Source organism: Papio anubis, chromosome 11 (genome assembly GCF_008728515.1).
Source record: "Papio anubis isolate 15944 chromosome 11, Panubis1.0, whole genome shotgun sequence".
NCBI lineage: Eukaryota > Metazoa > Chordata > Mammalia > Primates > Cercopithecidae > Papio > Papio anubis.
Genome location: NC_044986.1, coordinates 99149186 through 99174313, shown reverse-complemented (window position 1 = coordinate 99174313; position 25128 = coordinate 99149186). Strand labels below are relative to the sequence as shown.

At 42.5% G+C, this 25128-nt stretch overlaps 2 protein-coding genes across 5 annotated transcripts in view; one reads left to right on the top strand and one right to left on the bottom strand.

Annotated features, from left to right (window-relative positions):
* The window catches only part of YME1L1 (YME1 like 1 ATPase), a 46131-nt gene extending 38503 nt beyond the window's left edge, over nt 1-7628 (bottom strand). Inside the window, exons 1-2 of the mRNA XM_009214143.4 lie at nt 7424-7628; nt 1861-1995 (exon numbers count right to left, since the gene is read on the bottom strand). Of these exons, the coding sequence (XP_009212407.1) occupies nt 1861-1995; nt 7424-7456 (168 nt within the window). The 5' untranslated portion in view covers nt 7457-7628. The remainder of the gene's footprint in view (nt 1-1860; nt 1996-7423) is intronic.
* Nucleotides 7629-8109: 481 nt separating this feature from the next.
* MASTL (microtubule associated serine/threonine kinase like) overlaps nt 8110-25128 on the top strand; it is a 34208-nt gene continuing 17189 nt past the window's right edge. For 3 of the 4 annotated variants that reach the window (XM_021943127.2, XM_021943128.2, XM_003903488.5), the window contains exons 1-7: nt 8110-8847; nt 14215-14352; nt 16363-16502; nt 18152-18240; nt 20970-21076; nt 21597-21747; nt 23320-23492. In XM_021943127.2, the coding sequence (XP_021798819.1) occupies nt 8662-8847; nt 14215-14352; nt 16363-16502; nt 18152-18240; nt 20970-21076; nt 21597-21747; nt 23320-23492 (984 nt within the window). In that variant the 5' untranslated portion in view covers nt 8110-8661. The remainder of the gene's footprint in view (nt 8848-14214; nt 14353-16362; nt 16503-18151; nt 18241-20969; nt 21077-21596; nt 21748-23319; nt 23493-25128) is intronic. The other variant, XM_021943130.2, reaches the window with a different exon arrangement.

Below are 25128 nucleotides of genomic sequence, written 5' to 3'. Positions count from 1 at the left end.
CAAACAAATAAACAAAAAACAAAACCCATCGAAGTAGTATCACTCAATTTAAGGGAGTATTTGCAAAGTAAGAAAGGTCAAATGCAAATGACAAGTTGAGAGATGCAGGGTTTTTTTTTGGTAAAAGGCCTATATTTAACACTAAGGAAATCAGCACTAACTTCAGCGAAAGAAGTCTGAAAAATAGTAAAAGTAGTAGCCAAATTTCAATAGAATGTAGTGTGAACACACATGCAGAAAACATAGGCATAAATTCATAAGACTACTAAATAAGCAAAGCAGAATCTAAATCAACATGTGCAATAGTATCTAATTATTATAAAACACGGAAAGTGCAAGAGAAAAAGACATACGAAAATACAAAATGTTAACAGCCTTATATCTGGAAAAGAGTCCACGGATGAATTCCATTTCTTCTACCTACACTAATATTTTCTAAAACTTGTAAAATGAACATAATTTTGTTGCATGTACCAATGTTGATACTATCTTCAGTAGTAAGGCTCTCTTGGACTATAATTTTGGAGAAGAGTGTCAGTAGTAGAGTAGAAAGACAATAATGGACTGTGTATAGGAAAAGGCAGTAAGAACTAGGCAAACAGTACAAAAGGAAGTACAAGATGACAAACTTTTCATTAAATTAAAATTTTATCCCAAGGCTGACTCTACAACCCTCTCAAAAGCAAGCTCTTTTCAACTCCTCCACTACTGTCCTTTGCCATTAGCTCCTGATATCAGATTAAGAACATAACCTATTTATGTGTTGAAGAGGCTTTGGGAACTTAATGCCAGATTATAACATTTTTTCCATGAAAAATGTATCCTGAGCTTGTAAGCAACTATCTTACTAATAAGCCTTGTAAATACATCAGTTCTTAGGTTCATAATTCTCAATATCCTAGGAAACACTGATTTTATAATTATACAAATACTGAAAGTACAGTGTCCTAGCTTATATATTTCACTTTCCAGTACCTATATTTTAATTGTTCAGTTACACTGAAGGCTCCTATAAGGCAGTAGATGGTAACTTCATACTATTTTATCTTCCTTGAAACTTGGGAGGTAATTATGGTCAGTTACCTATGGGTTCACCGCTACTGCTGAGGGAACACAACAGAGTAGCCGACTGGTATCGCACAATGTAGGAGGGGCTAATACGAAGTACAATGCCAAATGAAAATTAAGAAAAAAAAAGTCTAAATATATTTGCAATATGTATAATAAAAGCCAGAAATATCTTCAATTGCAAAGAAGATTAAGCTGAAGGCAGAAATCACCTGCCACAAGTGCCTAGAGAAAGATACTTCATCCAACATGATTAATAGTACAGTTGATCCTTGAACAACAGATTAGAGCTGTGCACATCCACAGATACATGGACTTTCTCAGTTTTGGGCATATTAAATTTGAGGTCCCTGGAGCCTATCCAAGGAAAATGTCTAACAGACCACTAGATAAATTACTCAAATTACTCTGCCACCAGAGACAGCAAGACCAACCCCTCCTCTTCCTCCTCAGCCCACTCAACTTGAATGAAGATCTTTATGATGGTCCACTTCTACTTAATGAATAGTAAGTATATTTTCTCTTCCTTATGATTTTCTTAATAACATTTTATTTTCTCTATCTTACTTTATTGTAAGAATACAGTACATAATACATAAAATATACAAAATACACGTTAATGGACTCTTTATTTTATTGGCAAGACTTCCCGGTCAATAGTAGGGTATTAGTAGTTAAGTTTCTCAGGAGTCAAAAATTATACTCAAATTTTTGACTATGGGGGAGGGTCATTTGTTCAAGGTCAACTATATATCAAAAAGGCTTTCTCACACAACCAGGATAAAGACTTACCTCACTGCTGGGAGCCTCATGCTCAGGAACTACATCTCGATGCTGTTTTTGAGAAACTGACACTCCACTGAGAGAAACAGAAGTGTTTTTTGGTGTATGGAAGGCATTGATGAGATGACTCAGAGGAACTGTAACCTAGAAAAAGATAAAAGTTAAAAATTAAGTAGTTTTTTTTTTTTTTTTGAATAAAGAGAACAATCTCCTTTTTCTTCTCAGGATTTGTTAAGTATTTAAATATACATCATACGTCAACCCAGTATACTAAAAACTGTAAGTACTCGGATTTACTGCTGGTGAGAAGAAAATTGGTATATTCTTTCAGGATATTATTCTGAATATGTAAATCAAAAGTATCAAAAATACATACATTTCTTGTTTGTAGCAATCTACCTTCTAGGAATTTATTCTAAGGAATCTGACAAGTACTTGCACATGCATAGAGAATAACTCTCATCAAAAACATTTCAAAAATAGTAGAAAGCTGGAAACATCCACCATTAGAGGAGCGGCAAAATAAATGACACCACTGGTCAGGTGCAGTTGCTCATGCCTGTAATCACAGCACTTTGGGAGGCTGAGGCAGGCGGATCACTTGAGGTCAGGAGTTCAAGACCAGCCTGACCAACACAGTGAAACCCCATCTCTACCAAAAAATACAACAATTACATGGGTGTGATGGTGTGCACCTGTAGTCTCAGCTACTTGGGAAGCTGAGGTAGGAGAATTGCTTGATCCCAGGAAGCGGAGGTTGCAGTGAGCTGTGATCACACCACTGCACTCTAGCCAGGGCAACAGGGTAAGACCTGTCTCAAAAAAAAAGAAACTACCACATAATGAAATACATCCAACATTAAAAAAAATAGTAAGTAGGCCAGGAACAGAGGCTCACACCTGTAATCCTAGTACTTTGGGAGACCAATGCAGGCAGATACCTGAGGTCAGGAGTTCAAGACCAGCCTGGCCAATGTGGTGAAATCCCGTCTCCACTAAAAATACAAAAAATTGGCCAGGAATGGTGATGGGCACCTGTAATCCCAGATACTTGGGAGGCAGAGGCAGGAGAATCATTCAAACCTGGGAGGCGGAGGTTGCAGTGAGCCAAAATCGTGCCACTGCACTCCAGCCTAGGTGACAAGAGCAAAACTCCACCTCAAAAAATAAAAACAAATAAAATAAAATAAAATAAAAACAAAAAAACACTTGAGCCCAGGAGGTTTGAGGCTGCAGTGAGCTATCACGCCACTGCACTCCAGCCTGAGTGACACGGCAAGACCCTGTCTCAAGGAAAAAAAAAAAATTTACTTAATAAATATTTGTTGAATAAACGAACAAACTAAATGGCTTCTTATTATATACCAGGTTTAGTATTACATGCTTTACTTACATCATCCCATTTAATCCTCAAATAGCTATAATAATGAGTAACAATTATACTTCTTGTTACAATTCTATCAGAGATGTTTGAACCACAGCGACTCCATCTGGAGCAGGGGCAAAATGACAGTAAATGAGGCTGAGACCTACTGGGCTGCATTCCCAGGAGGTTAGGCATTCTAAGTCACAGGATGAGACAGGATGTGGGCACAAGATACAGGTCATAAAGACTTTGCTGATAAAACAAGCTGTAGTAAGGAAGCCAGCCAAATCCCACCAAAACCAAGATGAATAGAGTGGCCTCTGCTAATCCTCAATGCTCATTATGTGCTAATTATAATGCATTAGCACGCTAAAAGACACTCCCACCAGATCATGACAGTTTATAAATGCCATGGCAATGTCAAGAAGTTACCCTGTGTGGTCCAAAAAGGGGAGGAATCTCGAAGGTCCCCCTTTCCCTGAAAACTTACGAATAATCACACATTGTTTAGCATAAAACCAAGAAATAACTAACCGTAGGTATCCTTAGCGGAGAAGCCCAAGCAGCTCCGCTCCTCTGCCTATGGAGTACCCCATTTTTTACTTTACCTTCTTATATCTTAATAAACTTGCTTTCACTTTATAGACTCTCTCGTGTTTTTTTGTTTGTTTGTTTGTCTGTTTTTGAGATAGAGTCTCGCTTTGTCGCCAGGCTGGGAGCACAGTGATGCGATCTCGGCTCACTGCAACCTCTGCCTCCTGGGTTCAAGCGATTCTTCTGCCTCAGTCTCCCAAGGAGTTGGGACTACAGGCACAGGCCACCACGCCCAGCTAATTTTTTATATTTTTAGTAGAGACGGAATTTCACAATGTTAGCCAGGATTTCTATCTCCTGACCTCGTGATCCGCTCGCCTCTGCCTCCCAAAGTGCTGGGATGTGTGAGTTCACGTGTGAGCACCACGCGCCTGGCGACTCTCTGAAATTCTTGTGCGGGATCCAAGAACCCTCTGTTGGGGTCTGGAACAGGGCCCACTTCCAGTAAAAATTTCACTGTTCATCTCCTCCAAAACTCAAGTTTGAGTTGAGAAGAATGGCAAACTTTGTTGCCACTGTAATCCTGCTAAGGGGTGGGACCTTTTAGAGGCATTTAGTTCAGGAGGGCTCTGCCCTCATCAATGACTAATGCCATTACCGTGAGGTACAGACCATTTAACAGATGAAGACAACAGAGATTTAGAATCTGACTCAAAATTCCAGACTTCTCATCCCATGGGTATTGATACACAAATTCGTGACATACTAGGGAATAAAGCAGACTGCAAAACTACCTTAAGTATGCGTATCTGTGGCCGGGCGCGGTGGCTCACGCCTGTAATCCCAGCACTTCGGGAGGCTGAGGTGGATGGATCACGAGATCAGGAGATCGAGACCATCCTGGCTAACACAGTGAAAACCCCGTCTCTACTAAAAAGCAGTAGCAGGCGCCTGTAGTCCCAGGTACTTGGGAGGCTGAGGCAGGAGAAAGGCGTGAACCTGGGAGGTGCAGCTTGCAGTAAGCTGAGATCGCGTCACTGCACTCCAGCCTGGGCGACAGAGTGAGACTCCATCTCAAAAAATAAAAACAAAAAATAAAGTATGCATACTCGCATTTGTCTATAGAAAAAACTGTGTGAAAGAATTTATTCTAAGACACGTATCCCTCAGTAATGAGATTATGGGTGATTTAATTATATTTTCAGCATTTTTAGCAAAATAAATGTATTTGTTTTAAGACTAGTTAAGTGAAGCAATGTATCATTTTTAGAGTCAGAAAGAAACTAAGTTCCTTACAGCCTGGGGGTAGTAAAAAGAAAAAAATAAACAGTAACTTCTTTTGAAACTGTAAAAATAATCAAATCATTTCAAGATACATATTTTCTACCTATTTCTTTGAAAAGATTTATTTGAATTTCTTTGAATTTATTTGAATTTCTTTTCTTTCACAAAAGGATTTAGGATTGAGCTCTTCTCAATGAAACAGTTCGTTTTCTGTGGCTTCCTTTCTACCATTTAATTTCAAGTGTATTCAGCCAATTAAGCAACCAGGAATTCCAAATGTGTTACCATCTTTCAAAGCAAGAAATGCCTGAGTGTCCTCACTATATTTGAGCCCTGTTAAGACTGCCTAGGGTACATAAAAATCCCTTTATCATCTCTACCAACATCACATACTACTAACTGTCCATCCAGTTGATGGTAAATTCTCCTAAAATCAGGCCTCTTGATGTTAACTAAGACAAAGAGTTGTTCCAAAAACTTTAATACCATATTCAATAGGCCATGTCAGACTTCTTTTTCAATTACTAGGACTTCCCCAGACACTGTCATCTTGGTAAATAGCACCTTCAATGCATTCATCTGATCAAACCCAGAAACACCTCTCCCCATCATCTCTTTTATCTGATCTCTCATGCAATTCCACTTTCTTCAAAATATATCTCATTCCCTTCTTTCCATAACCACTGCAACCGCATTAATGGGGGGGCAGGGGCGGTATTTTTAAGTGGTAACACCTTCCACTCTTGCCCTCTCCTATTCTCCATACAGCAAAAGCCAGTCATCTTTTAAAAACGAAAATCTAATTATGTTTTAAAAGTTTCAGTGTGGCCGGGCCCAGTGGCTCACGCCTGTAATCCCAGCACTTTGGGAGGCCGACGCGGGCGGATCACGAGGTCAGGAGATCGAGATCATCTTGGCTAACACGGTGAAACCCCGTCTCTACTAAAAATACAAAAAAAAATTAGCCGGGCGTGGTGGAGGGCGCCTGTAGTCCCAGCTACTCGGGAGGCTGAGGCAGGAGAATGGCGTGAACCCGGGAGGAGGAGCTTGCAGTGAGTCGAGATTGCGCCACTGCACTCCGGCCTGGGCGACAGAGCGAGACTCCGTCTCAATATAAAAAAAAAAAAAACTTTCAGTGGTTGCCAACGCACTTAACATGAAATCAGCCATAACAAATGCTTTACTCCCTCTATGATCTGCCTCAAGTCTTTTCTCCAACCTCTTCTGTCACTACCCCCTTTAATTACTATGTTCTAGCCACACTAGCCTTATTTTGGTTCCTCCAACCTGCTAAATCGTTTCCTAACTCAGGACCTCCAGGTATTTTTCTGTATGCCCGTGATACCTGTTCACTCTTCACCTGGTTAAGTCCTAGTCATATTTACTTCCTATCAATATTAAGATTCCACATTTGCTTTGCTCACCTAGTACATAACTGATGCCCAATAAACAAGCAGCTGCTTCAGTTTGTTAGCCAATACTAGCACAAAAAAATTAAAAATTCTTAAAATGAGGTGGAGTAAAAGTTACACAAAGGAACACAATCATATGCTTAAACCAAGAACCTGAGTGTCGATTTTCTTAAAAATTATTTAAAAAAAACACAAAAACTCAACGTTTTAAAAACTATTTCTTTGCAAAACTGTAGGAACTCTCAAAAAATCTATTAAAATGTTACCATCAATAAAAGAGACTGGAATGAAGCAAGAATAAAACATTGTCATAAGTGACTGCCCATCAAAGAGCGTACTGAAAACCCTTGAAATCATTTTTCTCTTCACTACCTTTTGTTTTACAAAACGATGAGGATGAGGCTGAATCAAAATTTTAACTGCAAACAGTTTACGACTCGAAAATACACGTTATTAGTTACTCCTGGTCAAAAAGAGAAAACTTGCAAGGCTGGCCATTCGAATTATTATACCATGTTTGGGTTAAATTTAAATTCCATTTAAAAAGGAAGAAAGAGCACGGGACAGGGGCTGTGAACATTAAAGCCACTAGAAAGTCGGAAGAAACGGGAACATTACCTGCTCCCTTTACATGTATGGTAGAGACATTTCCCCACCTCCACCCCAGAACGCCAGACACTGAACAATGCCGGACGGATTCTCTAGCAGAAATTCCACGCCATCAGTTCGGTAAGCCAGGGTCTCTCTCCATCACGCTCACACCCCGCCTCTGCCCCCAACAGCTTCATTGTCAGCCCTGAAGTATCGGGCCCACTCTCAGCGACGTCCCCTGATCCACTCCTCAATCCTGGGACGCGTACTGAGTTCATCACTTCTTTCCTAGAGTCCTTTCTGAGAAATCGCTTCCAAGAGCGCAATTTGCAAACAGCCACGGGCAGGACGGGAGGGAAAAAAATGGGGTGAATGCCGCGCTTACCTGGGGTTGCACCGTGCTCGACAAGGAAAACATCTCCTGCGGGCCCTCAGCGACCTCACCCGCCTGCCGAAACTGTGCCCCTCTGTCGACGGCCCGGCGGGGAGGCGCTGAGCCCTTCTTTTTACCTTTTTCTCCGACCCGTTGCCCCGCACTCCTCCCAGAAACGGAAAATGGCCTCCCCTTCCTACAGCTACTGCAACAGACAATCCGCCCCGGAAGGTGAGGCGCTAACGCAGCACTACTTCCGGGGCAAGTGAGTGCCCACACGGCCAAGTGCCTGCGCGTTCTTTCCCGCGGAAGTAGTTGACATTTACAAGGAACAGCGTCCCCAAAGGTCTTTAGCTGTTTTTTAACAAGAGAACAGCCTTTACCCTCTTTAGACTTTTTCTTTTTTTTTTTTTTGGAGACGGAGTTTCGTTCTTTCGCCCAGGCTGGAGTGCAGTGGCGCGATCTCGGCTCACTGCAACCTCCGCCCCCCGGGTTCAAGCGATTCTCCTGCCTCAGCCTCCCAAGTAGCTGGGATGACAGGTGCCCGCCACCACGCTCGGCTAATCTCCTCTTAAGACTTTCTACAGCTTCCTTATGAAATCTGCTGACTGGGCCTTGAGCAATAAGGTCTTTCACTACAATTTCGTGCTCTTTTCCACACACTAAATCGAAAACTCTCCCTGTTGGTTCTGATCTGTTTCAGTCAGGCAAATTATATCCTGGGAAAACGTCAGATGACAGGGGCGGCCACCCGCTTCCTGCTCATCGTTTCTCCACATTCTGTGCCTTCACTAGCTTCCAGACCTCAGCCCTGGCTTTCGCTTTATTGTACAGTCCGAACTGGTTTCTACGCCTCGCGGGGGTGGGGAGGTCGTGTATGCGAGGAGGACCGCTTCCCACCAGCCTCGTTGGGAAGCCGGGAGAAATGTTTTCAAATCCTGCGATTCAGTGAAGCCCCAGTCGTCCCTTTACTGTGGGCCCAGAACTGTCTATGCCTCCTCCCTCATGAGGAATGACGTCAGTAGTGCCGCAGTCGCCGCCCACGACTAGTGTACTGCCGGAGACTCTGGGCTTTCCCGACGCCCCCTCCCTTCACGTCTGCGTAGGGGAGGTGACGAGGGCGGGGCACGGCGGCGCTGTGACGTCACGGCCGTGCGCGGCGTGGGCGGAGCCTCACTTTGAACCCAGTTGGCGGGAGTGGCTGCTGGGCGGGGGACCGCGGCTGCGGGACCGCTGTAGGCTGGATAGCGATGGAGCCCACCGCGGGAAGCAAGAAGGAGGCTGGAGGAGGCGCGGCGACCGAGGAGGGCGTGAATAGAATCTCGGTGCCAAAACCGCCCTCCATTGAGGAATTCAGCATCGTGAAGCCCATTAGCCGGGGCGCCTTCGGGAAAGTGTATCTGGGGCAGAAAGGCGGCAAATTGTATGCAGTAAAGGTAGGAAGTCAAGGAGGAGCAAAGGAAGGGGTCAGGCCCTTCGGCCCTCCTTCCTGCTCCCCGGCTTGGGCAGGCCCCAGGGCCGCTGGAGCAAGGAGTCTGGGTGGCCTTGCTTGCCTGGCTTGCTGAAGCCTTCAGAGCCCTGCAACATCCGCGATCGGGTCGGGTGTCTCACCTCGGTTCCGCCCTTCCCTCCATATCTCGGATGCCCAGTAGTTTGACCCTCTTCTCCCTGCCCAGCGTTAGCAAATGAGGAAACTGAGGCCAAAGGCAAAGGGACTTGACCGAAGTGATTACATCGGCCTTAGTACAACAGGGACTTAAAGCCAAAGCCGTGATTCGTAGTCTCACCCTTGCTTCGGTTAGGTTTCTAAATCCAAAAGGTTTTTAGTAATTAGTGGTTTTGTTTACCTCGTTTGTTTGCTTTGACGTGCAGAATCGCTGAAATTTTTCTACCGCAGAAGAGTGATTAATTTGTAGGCACTGATAACTTTTTGACTCTTAACCAGGAGAAAGATGTACTCTTTTCTGATAAGTCTCTAATATATTTTTTTTAAAGACAGTCTTTCTCTGTCCCCCAGGCTGGAGTAGTGTGGCGCGATCCCGGCTCCCTGCAACCTCTGCCTCCTGGGTTCAGGCGATTCTCCTGTCTCAGCCTCCCGAGTAACCGGGATTACAGGCGCGCGCCACCACACCTGGCTGATTTTTGTATTTTTTTTGGGTAGAGATTGAGTTTCGCCATGTTGTTTTCGCTATGTTGACCAGACTGGTCTGGAGCTCCTGACCTCATGTGATCCGCCCACCACGGCCTCCCAGAGTGCTGGGATTACAGGTGTGAGCCACCGCGCCCGGCCCTGTTATGAATTTTTTTTTTTTTTTTTGAGACGGAGTTTCACAGTGAAGTGATCTCAGCTCACTGCAACCTCCACCTCCCAGGTTCAAGCAATTCTCCTGCCTCAGCCTCCCGAGTAGTTGGGATTAAATGTGCACGCCACCAACCCGGGCTAATTTTTTTGTATTTTTAGTAGAGACAGGGTTTCACCATTTTGGGCAGGCTGGTCTCGAACTCCTGACCTCAGGTGATCTGCCCGCCTCAGCCTCCCAAAACGCTGGGATTACAGGCGTCAGCCACCGTGCGTAGCATTATGAAATTTTTAAGTGTTAGCATTACCTATTCGTTTGATATATCTTCTGGATCCTTTTTACTCATTTGGCCTTTGCCAGGATTAAGTTGGGAATATTCATTAAATTAGTAACTGTCACTTCCAAGTTATATTCTAGCTTTGCAGTTTGATGTAGATTAATTTCTGACCTGTTGTATAACCAACAGTTCTCATTAAATGAGCCCATTGTTTTCTCTTCAAATCTTCCATTGTGAAATCTAGAATGCACTTTTATTTAAAGAGTAGGTTGAAATATGTCCTAAGCCGATCCTTTGTCCATGCAGCCGTGTGTATCATTCTAAAAACATTCAACATGTATCTTGACAGCTATTCTGTCCATTCTTGGTACTCGTCCATTGCAGTGGTTTCACATTACTCACATTGCGGCACTGAGTGAAGGTGGTAAAGGAAATGAGAAACCAGCAACTTGTTAGTGGGATCTCAGCTTCCTATTGGACATTGTCAAGTGAATATCCAGCACACACCTCCAAATTGTGCTTGCCTAACCTTAACTAATCCTCTCCACCTAACTGCCTAAATTCTGAACCGCCTATATTCCTTCTCTCCATTTAATAACACCTTCATCCCTGTCCTTCAGACTAGAAACCTGAATCATTTTATTTCATCTCTGTATCTCTCTCAGTGTTCCTGTCAGTTCCATCTCTTTTAGTCATGCTTTTTATCTCTTTCCATTCCCAAGTCCCTGTCCAAGTACAGACTTTCACTTTTCCCCCTATTTATTTGGTTATAAAGGTACAGGCTCGGTGCAGTGGCTCACTCCTGTAATCCCAGCACTTTGAGAGGCCAAGACAGGTGGGATTACCTGAGGTCAGGAGTTTGAGACCAGCTGACCAACATGGTGAAACCCTGTCTCTACTAAAAATACAAAAAATTAGCCAGGCGTGCTGGCACGCACCTGTAATCCCAGCTATTCAGTAGGCTAAGGCAGGAGAATCACTTGAACTCGGGAAGCAGAGGTTGCAGCGAGCTGAGATTGCACCAATATATTCCAGCCTGGTTGACAGAGCAGGACTAAGTGTCAAAAAAAAAAAGGGCAGGCATGGTGGCCCATGCCTGTAATCCCAGCACGTTGGGAGGCTGAGGCGGGCGGATCACCTGAGGTCAGGAGTTCGAGACCAGCCTGGCCAACATGGTGAAACCCTGTCTCTACTAAAAATACAAAAATTAGCTGGATAATGGTGTGCACCTGTAATCCCAGGTGCTCGGGAGGCTGAGGCAGGAGAATCACTTGAACTTGGGAGGTAGAAGTTGCGGTGAGCCAAGATCGTGCCACTGTACTCCAGCCTGGGAGACAGTGTGATACTCCATCTCAAAAAAAAAAAAAAAGGTACAATTCAGTGGTTTTAGTAAATTAAGATAGTTGTATAACCATCGCCACAATCTAGTTTTAGAATATTTCCATTGCCGGAAAACCTCTTCCGCTCATCTGCAGTGCCTACCCCATTAACACCCCCAGCCCCAGATAACCACTGATCTACTTTCTGTCTCCATAGGTTTGCCATTTCTGGACATTTCATATAAATGGAATCATACAATATGTGGTCTGCATCTGGTTTTTTTCACTCGACATGACATTTTTGAGGTTCATCATGCCTTCATTTCCATACATAGTCTGTTGGAATAGCCTCCTAGCTAGAATCATTATCTTCGTTTTTTCATTCATTCCTTACACTGTGACATGTAAACTCAAGTTCAGACTCTTTAGAAAAGCAGTCGTTTTCCCAGTTCTGGCTCCGTATTTCCACTGTATCTTCCTCATACCCTGTGTTTTGGCCTCAGCAGACAATTGGCTAGTCTCTAAATGCTGTGTATTTTCTTGCTTCTGTGCTTATGTTTATGCTAGTTCTTTTTTTTTTTTTTTTTTTTTTTGAGAGACAGAGTTTCGCTCTCGTTGCCCAGGCTAGAGTGCAATGGTGTGATCTCAGCTCACCGCAACCTCCACCTCCCAGGTTCCAGCGATTCTCCTGACTCAGCCTCCTGAGTAGCTGAGATTACAGGCATGCACCACCACACCTGACTAATTTTGTATTTTTATTAGAGACAGGGTTTCTCCATGCTGGTTAGGCTGGTCTCAAACTCCTGACCTCAAGTGGTCCGCCTGGCTCGGCCTCCCAAAGTGCTGGGATTACAGGTGTGAGCCACTGTGCCTGGCCTTATGCTGGCTCCTTTTTAAGTGCTTTTCTTCCACCCTTTTCTGCTATTCTCCACCTGTCTTATTCATGTATTACGATTCATCTTAGCTCCCCTTCAAACCTTCCCTGATCTTTCAGACCCATCTCATTGAATTGGTTACTTTATATATTCCTGAGATTTTTGCTTTTCCTTCTACAGCACTCAGTCATGATCAGTTGTTGAAACGAAAACACCAATCCATGTATTTAATCAGTATTTGCTTAGCACCCACCCTCTTCGTGTCTAAGAACTGGACAACAATGGAGAACAAAACAAGCATGCCCTCATAGCCAGTGAAATGATAGGAAAAATCATGTTACCCACTTGCTTTGTCAATTTCCCTCAGTTTTCTTAAAGAAAGCAGTTAAGGCAGGAATTTATAATGTATTAATGATTTTATTAAGTAATCTTTGAAAGAAATATGCCTTTTTTTCTTGTAGCAGTTCTGAGAATTGATCCCAGTGTTACTGACTATTCAGTTTAGTGTTCCAACTTTATTTTTATTTATTTATATATTATTTATTTATTTGTTTGTTTGTTTATTTATTTATTTATTTATTTATTTATTTTTTTGGAGACAGAAGTCTTGCTCTGTCGCCCCAGGCTGGAGTGCAGTGGCGCAATCTCGGCTTACTGCAAGCTCCACGTCCTGGGTTCACGCCATTCTCCAGCCTCAGCCTCCCGAGTAGCTGGGACTACAGGCACCTGCCACCATGCCAGGCTAATTTTTTGTATTTTTAGTAGAGACCGGGTTTCACTGTGGTCTCGATCTCCTGACCTTGTAATCCGTCCGCCTTGACCTCCTAAAGTGTGGGATTACAGGCGTGAGCCACCGCACCTGGCCTTTAATTTTTTTTAGTGTTCCAACTTTAATAGTTCTGTTTCTGTACAGCTTACCTTGAAACTTGAAGTTCTAACCATTCCAGCTTAAGATTTTTTTTCATAGGCAAACTTCTGACATTATTCCTCTTTCTGATTCTATTCCCATCTATCAAAGAATCAGAAGTTAAAAAAAAAAAAATTAGGTAGTTACTCCACGCCCAGGTCCTAGCTATCTGTGGGCTTATGAAGAATGTAACTATCTTTTGACTTTGTTATCAGAACAGTGGAACAGAATTTTTTTTCTATTAATATGCAGGGCAGTCTGGGAGCATTTGTTTAATTTTTTTTCCTTCTCTAAAGAGATTGTGATACTTCTGCCATTTAATACCAAGATAAGCAATTCTATCTTGAAGATTTTTTTAAAAACTGTCTTAACTATTTTTTGTACGTGGTTTCCTGATAGCAGTGCGAGTCCACATGACATCTATATGTGTTCTCTCTGTTCGTGTTTTTATGATGGTAACTTTGAAACCTGAGATCACTCTGTAATTTTTTTTTTTTTTTTTTTTTTTTTTTTGAGACGGAGTCTCTCTCTGTCGCCCAGGCTGGAGTGCAGTGGCACGATCTCGGCTCACTGCAATCCCCGCCTCCCAGGTTCACGCCATTCTCCTGCCTCAGACTCCCGAGTAACTGGGACCACAGGCACCCGCCACCATGCCTGGCTAATTTTTTTTTGTATTTTCAGTAGAGACGGTTTCACCATGTTAGCCAGGATGGTCTTGATCTCCTGACCTCGTGATCCACCTGCCTCAGCCTCCCAAAGTGCTAGGATTACAGGCGTGAGCCACCCCACCCGGCAGAGATCACTCTGTAATTTAAAAAAAAAGGCAGGGAGCTGTGACTCACACCTGTAATCCCAGCACTTTGACAGGGGTATTGCTTGAGGCTCATTTTAGGCCGACTTGGGCAACATAGTGAGACCTTGTCTCTACAAAAACATAAAGTAGCCAGATGTAGTGATGCGTGCCTGTAGTCCCAGCTACTTGGGAGGCTGAGGTGGGAGGATAACTTGAGCCTGGGAAATCAAGGCTGCAGTAAGCCTTGATCATGCCACCGCACTCAGCCTGGGTAAGAGACGGAGACTGTCTCAGAATAAAATAACATATCATTTTTATTTTATCTATTACAGGTTGTTAAAAAAGCAGACATGATCAACAAAAATATGACTCATCAGGTCCAAGCTGAGAGAGATGCGCTGGCACTAAGCAAAAGCCCATTCATTGTCCATTTGTATTATTCACTGCAGTCTGCAAACAATGTCTACTTGGTGAGTAAATAATTTTTACTTTGTTTCTTTATCCATTCAGCAGTCAGTGGACCCAGTGATTTAAGAGAACCATGTCTAGATTCAGAGTACTTGCATTTGAATTCTGGCTGCACTCACTACCTTGGCAAATTTACCTGTTATATTAGTTAGAGTTCTCCAAAGAAAAAGAACCAATAGGATATATGCATATGTGTTGCGGGAAGTCAGGGACCCCGAACGGAGGCACCCGCTAAAGCCGCAGCAGAAGAACATAAATTTTGAAGTTTTCATGGACATTTATTAGTTCCCCAAATTAATACTTTTATAATTTCTTATACCTGTCTTTACTATAATCTCTGAACATAAATTGTGAAGATTTCATGGACACTTATCACTTCCCCAATGAATATCCTTGTAATTTCCTATGCCTGTCTTTACTTTAATCTCTTAATCCCGTCATCTTCTTTGTAAGTTAAGAAGGATGAATGTTGCCTCAGTACCCTGTGATTGTGTCAACTGCACAAATTGTTTGTAGAGCATGTGTGTTTGAATATGAAATCTGGGCATCTTAAAAAAAGAACAGGATAACAGCGATGTTCAGGGAACAAGAGAGGTAACTTTGAACTGGGAACAAGAGTGGTAACTTTGAACTGGCCGCTGGTGAGCGGACGGAACAGAGCTATATTCCTCCTCTTTCATAAGCAAATAGGAGAAATATCTCTGATTTCTTTTTCTCAGCAAGGAACATCCCTGAGAAAGAGAATGTGCCCTGAAGGTAGGCCTATAGATGGCCCCTTTTTAAGGCATCGCCCCTTTTTAAGGCATCCGGTCTTTTATGGTCAAAGGGCCAAGGGGATGAAATAAGCCCAGGTCTCCTATAGTGCTCCTAGGCTTATTAGGATGAGAAAATTCCCACCTAATAAATTGTGGTCAGACAGATTATCTGCTCTCAAACCCTGTTTCCTGATAAGATGTTATCAATGACAAGGCGTGCCCGAAACTTCTTAGCAATTTTAATTTCACCTCATCCAGTCCTGTGATCTCGCCCTGCCTCCATTTGCTTTGTGATATTTTATTGCCTTGTGAAGTATGTGATCTCTGTGACCCACACCCTATTTGTGCCCTCCCTCCCCTTTTGAAAATCGCTAATAAAAACTTGCTGGATCCTGCCGACATGTGATGTCTCCCTTGGACACCCAGTTTTAAATTTCTCTCTCTTGTGCTCTTTCCCTTTATTTCTCAACCCAGCTGAGACACTTAGGAAATAGAAAAGAACCCATGGTAAACATCGGGAGTGGGTTCTCCGGATACATATGGTGTGTGTACGTGTATGTATATATACACAGAGACACAGGCCAGGGGCCGTGGCTCACACCTGTAATTCAAGCACTTCGAGATGCTGAGACAGGAGGATCACTTGAAGCCAAGAGTTCAAAACCAACTTGGGGATGAGACTCCATCTCTACAAAAAAATTAAAATAAAAATTAGCTGGGCATGGTGGTGTGCAGCTAGCTAATAGAGATACCATTGCACATAACTGCACCCCAACCTGAGATAGAGTCTCCCTCTGTTGCCCAGGCTGGACTGCAGTGGCGCAATCTTGGCCACCCTGTGCCTCCTGGGTTCAAGCAATTCTCGTGCCTCAACCTCCCAAGTAGCTGAGATTAAAGGCATGTGCCACCAGGCCCAGCTTAATTTTTTATATTTTAGTAGAGACGGGGTTTCGCTATTTCGAGAATAGCCAGGCTATTCTCGAACTCCTGGCCTCAAGTGATCTGCCCATCTTGGCCTCCCAGAAGTGCTGAGATTATAGGCGTGAGCCACTGTGCCCAGCCTAAACAATTTAATTTTTAATTAAAAACTATATGGCAACATGAATAAACCTAGTATTAACGTATTACAAGTAATAGCAAGAAAAGGTAGTTTTGTTACAGAGCCATGCCAAATATTGTAACTGTAATGCCCAAATACTAGATTTTTAAAGTAATCATATTGTTTTTATTTCACAATGTTAAATTCTTTTTTGATAGGTAATGGAATATCTCATTGGGGGAGATGTCAAGTCTCTCCTACATATATATGGTTATTTTGATGAAGAGATGGCTGTGAAATATATTTCTGAAGTAGCACTGGCTCTAGACTACCTTCACAGACATGGAATCATCCACAGGTAAAGACCAACTTTTCTCCAAATTATTACTTAAAAATTCAAGTAATCAAATTATATATTTGAGTCTCAAATATTCACGGTAACCACTTGCACTTACTTCCAGGTTATCTAAAGTTTACTAGTGACTTGTATTCGTTTAGAAATTAACTCTTCTTTCATCTCCCTGTGTTTTTAAAAATATATTGCTTTGAACATGAGTATAGCATGTATTTATTTATTTTTGTATTTATTTACATTTTTATTTATCTTTTTCTTTGTTGAGACAGGGTCTCACTTTGTCACCCAGGTTGTGGAGTGCAGTGTCTTGATCTTGGCTCACTACAGCCTCGACCTCTGGGGCTCAAGCAATCCCCCTGCCTTAGCCTCCCAAGTGTCTGGGACCAGAGGCATGTGCCATTACTCCTGACTTTGTGTGTGTGTGTGTGTGTGTGTGTGTGTGTGTGTGTGTGTTTAGAGACAAGGTTCCCAGGCTGCTCTTTAACTCCTGGGCTCAAGGGATCCTCCCACCTCAGCCTCCCAAAATGCTACAATTACAGGCATGAGCTACCACGCCCCACTAAGTATGGCATTTTATGTGAAGAGTATTGAATCCTTTCTGCTGCTCTGCATTATACAGAAGTGCTGTATTTTGTAGTCCAACTGATTTACAATGTTTTTCTCTATGCAAAGAAAGTCAGATTAAGTGACTTATTAAATCTCAATCGTACCTTCCTTTAAGAAGGTAAATGTAGGCCAGGTGCGGTGGCTCATGCCTATAATCCCAGCACTTTGGGAGGCTGAGGTGGGTGGATCACCTGAGGTCGGGAGTTCGAGACCGGCCTGGACAACATGGTGAAACCTTTTCTCTACTAAAAATACAAAAATTAGCCGAGTGTGGTGGTGGATGCCTGTAATCCCAGCTACTTGGGAGCCTGAGACAGGAGAATTGCTTGAATCCGGGAGGCAGAGGTTGCAGTTAGCTGAGATTGTGCCATTGCACTCCAGCCTGGGTGACAAGAGTGAAACCCCATCAAAAAAAAAAAGAAAAAAAAGAAGGTAAATGGTAAATATAAATTTGAACTGGCTTGAGATTGATTTTATCTAATAAGGTTTCTTTATTTTAATGGAATATCTAACCAATGATACCAAAAATAATCTAGTATTAATTTATCTTTTTTGTCGATTCTGATAAACGGTACAAAAGATGTTTTGCTTTTAAGAGATGTTTTCTGTACTCTTCAAAGCCATGAGTGACATCTTTATTTTGGAGGAAATAAATACGGCTTGCCTCCTTTGTAACTTTCTTTCTGGAAATTCTAACATTAAAACTAGCCCTTTTGGCCGGGCGCGGTGGCTCAAGCCTGTAATCCCAGCACTTTGGGAGGCCGAGACGGGATGGATCACAAGGTCAGGAGATCGAGACCATCCTGGCTAACACGGCAAAACCCCGCTCTACTAAAAATACAAAACTAGCCGGGATGCAGGAAGGCTCGTAGTCCCAGCTACTTGGGAGGCTGAGGCAGGAGAATGGCGGGAACCCGGAGGCGAGCCAGGTGAGCCGAGACCGCCATTGCACTCCAGCCTGGGCAGCAGAGCAAGACCCGCCTCAAAAAAAAAAAAAAAAAAAACTAGCCCTTTTTTGGTTATCTACTATTTGCTTATGTGTGCAGGGACTTGAAACCGGACAATATGCTTATTTCTAATGAGGGTCATATTAAACTGACGGATTTCGGCCTTTCAAAAGTTACTTTGAATAGAGGTAAGAAAAATATCGAGTAAGTACCTTTTTAAAACATCCAACAGGCCAGGCATGGTGGCTCATGCCTGTAATCTCAGCACTTTGGGAGGCCGAGGCAGGCAGATCACCTGAGGTCAGGAGTTAGAGACCAGCCTAGCCAACGTGGCAAAACCCCATCTCTACTACAAGTACAAAAATTAGCTTGGCGTGGTGGCACGCGCCTGTAGTCCCAGCTACTTAGTAGGCTGAGGCAGGAGAATTGCTTGAAACTGGGAGGCGGAGCTTGCAGTGAGCCAAGATCGTGACACTGCACTCTAGCCTGGGGGGGCAGAGTGAGACTCCATCTCAAAAAAAAAACATACTGTATTCTCTATTAGAAAGGGTACATGGATGGGAAAGTATTAATAATGAAAATAACCAGAAATTGGACTTACAAACTCTGGAATTATAACTATTAGTATTTGAAAATATATGCAGATCTACAGTTTTTGATGTGGAAGTTCAACAGTTATGAACACCTAAAACTTTTTACTAAGTTTGATAAAATCTGATCTGTGCTGATGTAGGGGTATTTATGGTCTTTCGTTTGTTTATTTTGAGATGGGGTTTTTGCTGTTTCCCAGGCTGGAGTTCAATGGCGTGATCTCGGCTCACTGCAACATCTACCTCCCAGGTTCAAGCAGTTCTCCTGCCTCAGCCTTCTGAGTAGCTGGGATTATAGGCACCCACCACCACGCCCAGCTAATTTTTTTCTTTTAGTAGAGACGAAGTTTCACCATGTTGGGCAGGCTGGTCTCAAACTCCTGACCTCAGATGGTTCACCTGCCTCAGCCTCCCAAAGTGCTAGGATTACAGGCATGAACCACCGTGCCTGGCCAGGGGTATTTATAGTCTGTTGATCCCAGTTCATGTGATTATTCATATGATTTGCCACTAGGGATATTTCATAATATGCAGTATATTTACCGCATTACTTTTCTAAAATCAACATTTTTTAATTGTGATTTCAAAGAAATCTGACTTTGAAATCTTATTTTGAAATCTGATTCTAAGGATTTCAGATAAGCTATTGGAAAATATCACAAAGGACAAAAAATTTGCATTAAGATAAAATTGTTGATAAATTTAAGTCACTTTGTATATCATAAGGGTCTAATTTTAATAAAACTTTTTTTGTAAAATATCCTATATGTGTATTATTATTATTCTTATCATTTCATCAATGTGAGGCATAAATGAAATTTGTCGTTAAAACTTTCAGTATACTTTCATTTATTTATTTTATTATTATTATTATTTTTTTTTTGAGATGGAGTCGTGCTCTGTTGCCCGGGCTGGAATGCTAGAGTACAGTGGCACGATCTCGGCTCACTGCAAGCTCTCCCTCCTGAGATCACGCCATTCTCCTGCCTCAGGCTCCGAGTAGCTGGGACTACAGGGACCCACCACCATGCCTGGCTAATTTTTTTATTTTTAGTAGAGATGGGGTTTCACTGTGTTAGCCAGGATGGTCTCGATCTCCTGACCTCATGATCCACCCACCCCAGCCTCCCAAAGTGTTGGGATTACAGGCGTGAGCCACCGTGCCTGGCCTATTCATTCGTTAATTTATTTATTTTGAGACAGAGTCTTGCTCTATCACCCAGGCTGGAGGACAGTGGCGTGATCTCGGCTCACTACAACCTTTGCCTCCCAGGCTCAAGCGATTCTCTTGCCTCAGCCTTCCGAGTAGTTAGGACTGCAGGCATGAGCTACCACACCCAGCTAATTTTAAAAAGTCCTGTATCATATAAGAACATTAGAGTTCTTGGATTATTTTTTGTCTGTTTGTTTAAGAGACAGGGTCTCACTGTATTACCCAGGCTGGAGTGCAGTGATGTGATCATAGCTCACTATAGCCTCGAACTCCTGGGAAAAGCAGTTCTTCCACCTCGGCCTCCCCAGTGGCTGGGGCTACACAGGTGCTTGCCGTAATACCCAGCTAGTTTTTAAATTATAGAGATAAGTCTCACTCTATCACTCTATCTTGTTGCCCAAGCTGGTTTCAAACTCCTGGGCTCATGGGATCCTCTCCGTTTGGCTTCCCAAAGTGCTAGGATTACAGGTGTGAGCCACCACGCCTGGATAAGAACATTAGACTTCTCTTACTATTTTTTATATCTAAGTGGAATAGTATAGTATTATGTGTCATTGTTGAATTCTTTTAAAATACTATGCACTGAAACATGCTAACAATCTGGGTCAGTTTCTATCTTGACCTAGGCTTAAACATATTAGCTAACATGAGGGGCCCAAAATTAATATTGATTCCATACCATCTCCTTATTTATTTATTTAATTTTTGAGACAGAGTTTTGCTCTGTCGCCCTGGTTGGAGTGCAGTAGCGCAATCTTGGCTCACTGCAACCTCTGCCTCCCGGGTTCAAGTGATACTCCTGCCTCAGCTTCCCGAGTAGCTGAGATTACAGGTGCCCACTACTACGACCAGCTAATTTTTGTATTTTTAGTAGAGACAGGGTTTTACCATGTTGGCCAGGCTGGTCTCGAACGCCTGACCTCAAGTGATCCATCTGCCTCAGCCTCCCAAGGTGCTGGCATAACAGGCCTGAGCCAGCGCGCCCGGCCACCGTCTCCTTTTTTAACATTTGGTTTACAAAAAATTTATTGTTGCCATATATATAACATTCATTTTTAGTCAATGGGAGGTAAAGGTTTTTAATTAATTTATATATTTTTCTTTGCATATATAGATATTAATATGATGGATATCCTTACAACACCGTCAATGGCGAAACCTAGACAAGATTATTCAAGAACCCCAGGACAAGTGTTATCGCTCATCAGCTCGTTGGGATTTGTACGTACTTGAAAAGAAAATTTGAACATGACGTGCCCTTTCATGATCACCACTTAAAATTTAAAATTACCTTTAAAAAAATATATCAAGGCCGGGCGTGGTGGCTCATGCCTATAATCCCAGCACTTTGGGAGGCCGAGGTGGGCAGATCACAAGGTCAGGAGATCGAGACCATCCTGGCTAACACGGTGAAACCCCATCTCTACTAAAAGTACAAAAAAATTAGCCGGGTGTGGTGGCGGGCGCCTGTAGTCCCAAGCTAAGTCGGGAGGCTGAGGTAGGAGAATGGCGTGAACCCGGGAGGCGGAGCTTGCAGTGAGCCGAGATGGGGCTACTGCACTCCAGCCTGGGCGAGTGTGAGACTCCGTCTCAAAAAAAAAAAAAAAGATCAAAATAGATTTAAATATCAAGCAATTGGATTTACTTTAGCAGTTTGTCTGCATAGGTGGTATAACAGTCTATATACTTAGGTGGTGTTTTGGGGACGGTAAACCTGTTTTTATTTTTCTCTTTTTACTAGAACACACCAATTGCAGAAAAAAATCACGACTCTGCAAACATCCTTTCAGCCTGTCTATCCGAAACATCACAGCTTTCTGAAGGACTCGTATGCCCTATGTCTATAGATCAAAAGGACACTACTTCTTATTCTAGCAAGTTACTAAAATCATGTGAGTATAAAATAAAAGGTAGGCCAGGCATGGAGGCTTATACCTATATTGCTACCACATTGGGAGGCTGAGGCAGGATTTCTTTCTTTTTGAGATGGAGTCTTATTCTGTCGCCCAGGCCGGAGTGTAGTGGCATGATCTCAGCAGCTCACTGCAAGCCAAGAGTTCAAGACCAGCCTGAGCAACAAAGTGAGACTTCATCTCTACAAAAATTAGCCGGGCATGTTGGTGCACACTTGTGGTCCCAGCTACATTGGAGGCTGAGGCAGGAGGATCACTTGAGCCCAGGAGGTTGAGGCTGCAGTGAACCATAATAGCACCATTGCACTCCACCCTTGGTGACAGCATGATACCCTACCTTAAAAAAACAAAAAACTTCTTCAAAATTCAAAACATTTTGAGTACCAACATGATACCCAGCATTTTGGGAGACCAAGGCGGGCAGATCACTTAAGGTCAGGAGTTCGAGACCCGCCTGGCCAATATGGTAAAACCCTGTCCTTACTAAAAATACAAAAATTAGCTGGTCGTAGTGGTGGGCACCTGTAATCCCAGCTACTCAAGAGGCTGAGGTAGGAGAATCGCTTGAACACAGGAGGCGGAGGTTGCAGTGAGCTGAGATCGTGCCACTGTACCCCAGCCTGGGTGACAGTGAGACTGTCTCAAAACCAACAAACAAACAAGCAATTTACCATTATTTGTTTGCTTTATCCAGTAGTATTTTTTAAAAATCCCTTATAAGTGTGTATAATTCACATTTGTAAGTGCATAAACCTCAGTGTTACAATAAATACAAGTTGAATTAAATACAAGTGTTAAATACAAGTTGAACTGAGTAAATTTAGTCATATTCTAACCTTATAGCACATCTGGATATACCACATCAATAATGTTCCTTTGTCAGGAATGGGTTCAAATTGGATGATAGATACTCCAAATTGATTTGCTCCTAGTTATACATTAATTTGGTGGCTCACATCTGTAATCACAGCACTTTGGGAGGCTGAGGCGAGAGGATCACTTGAACCCAGGAGTTTGAGACCAGCCTGGGCAATACAGTGAGACCGCCATCTCTAAAAAAAATTTAAAGCATTAGCCAGATTTGGTGGTCCTCACCACTCAGGAGGCTGAGATGAGACTATTGCTTGAGCCCAGGAGGTCAAGGCTGCAGTGAGAGTAGTCATACCACTGCACTCTAGCCTGGATGACAGAGGGAGATCCTGCCGTAAATCAGTCAATAAATCCACCATTCCCTTGTTCTTATTCTTTACTGTATGAATGTTAAGGGGATTTTGTTTGGTTCTAACTTTCACAGCAGTACTTATATCTAAACATAGTGGGATATGTTTAGATATATTAATAGTATGTGTATCTAAACATAATGGGAAGCATGCCAGCTGTTCTTTTGGACTAGATAGTGTTTACAAAGAAATAGTTCTGATACGTAATTCTTACTATGTAATTCTTACTATGTAATTCTTAATACTTTACTTAATTATATGTAAAGATTCAGGTTCAGTAAGGAACTAAGAAAGCTGTAACATAGAATTCAATATTGTCTCTTCTCTGTAGGTCTTGAAACAGTTGCCTCCAACCCAGGAATGCCTGTGAAGTGTCTGACTTCTAATCTACTCCAGTCTAGGAAAAGGCTGGCCACATCCAGTGCCAGTAGTCAATCCCACACCTTCATATCCAGTGTGGAATCAGAATGCCACAGCAGTCCCAAATGGGAAAAAGATTGCCAGGTTTGAGGGACATTTATCTTAATGAAAACCAATTATGTATGTCAAATGAATGATAGAAACATACCTTTTCATATAAATTCCATAAAGAAATGAAATTGTGGCCGGGCGCGGTGGCTCAAGCCTGTAATCCCAGCACTTTGGGAGGCCGAAACGGGCGGATCACGAGGTCAGGAGATCGAGACCATCCTGGCTAACACAGTGAAACCCCGTCCCTACTAAAAAAATACAAAACAACTAGCCGGGAGAGGTGGCGGGCGCCTGTAGTCCCAGCTACTCTGGAGGCTGAGGCAGGAGAATGGCGTAAACCCGGGAGGCGGAGCTTGCAGTGAGCTGAGATCTGGCCACTGCACTCCAGCCTGGGCGACAGAGCGAGACTCCGTCTCAAAAAAAAAAAGAAAAAGAAATGAAATTGTTACATGAATGGCAGTCATGGTATTAATCAGAAATCCATTGTCCTGCACACTCTGTCAAATTCTTTTGAAATATTTAATTTCTCATTCAATTGTGACATTGTTCTTGCTTGATTATATAATGAGATCCTTGCAGTAAATTGATAGTAAATGCTTGGCTTCTGTATGTCTAGGTGGACCTCACTTGTTTTTGAAAGTCCTTCCCATGATACAGACATTGGCTTGTTGGTTTTGTTTTATATTGTTTTTAACCTATATCATTTTAAAACTCATACTACCTCCTTCTATACTATTTCCTGCCAGTTTCTTGTTTAATGGAATGGTAACTCTTCTGGATCAGAAATAACTTTTAGACCAGAAAGGTAATGTGGGTGTGCCCTTAAAGTGTCTATTCTGCGGATATTGCTTGCCAAATGAATGGATTTACTTACAGTTACTTTACTTAACTTACATATTGTTTTTGCCTTTTTAAACAGTTATTAGAGCTAATAGATATTAAAGGTGATAGGAACTAAAATTTAAAATCATAATAAGGTTTCCTTCATAGAGTACTGATAAAATAATGATAGATTAGGATAACACTAATATCCAAAGAATAAACCTTATATTTGTTAAGATAATTTTGATTCTATTTGCTGCTTATTCTCCGCAATATAATTTTATTATTATTGGATATTTGTATTTTATAAGCAAAATCAAATTAACTTTTAACTAAGCCAGAATTTCTTAATCTTTTTTCCTTCTCTCGTTATAAAGTAAGGTAGTATATTCTGCAAAATAAACAGATTTCCATTCCTAGTACTATTATTGCACTCCTTTCCTATTGAAGAAAACATATTGTTTACTATTTCAAATTATACGCGGCTTTACCATCTTTGTCCCACTTCTGCACCCCTGAGGGATGCAACGGTGGGATTATAGTGGTGCTTCTCAAGTTATGATTAGAGGAATGATAAGGCACCCACTGAAAAACCTTATACTGATCCCCACATGCATCATTTTCTGTGCTTGCAGATTAGTGAGATATAATTCAAGAATATCCTTTTTTAGGCCAGACATGGTGGCTCATGCCTGTAATGCCAGCACTCTGGGAGGCCAAGGCGTGTATATCACCTAGGTCAGGAGTTTGCGACCAGCCTGGCCAACATGGCAAAACCCTGTCTCTACTAAAATACAAACATCAGCTGGGCGTGGTGGCAGGTGCCTGTAATCCCAGCTACTCAGGA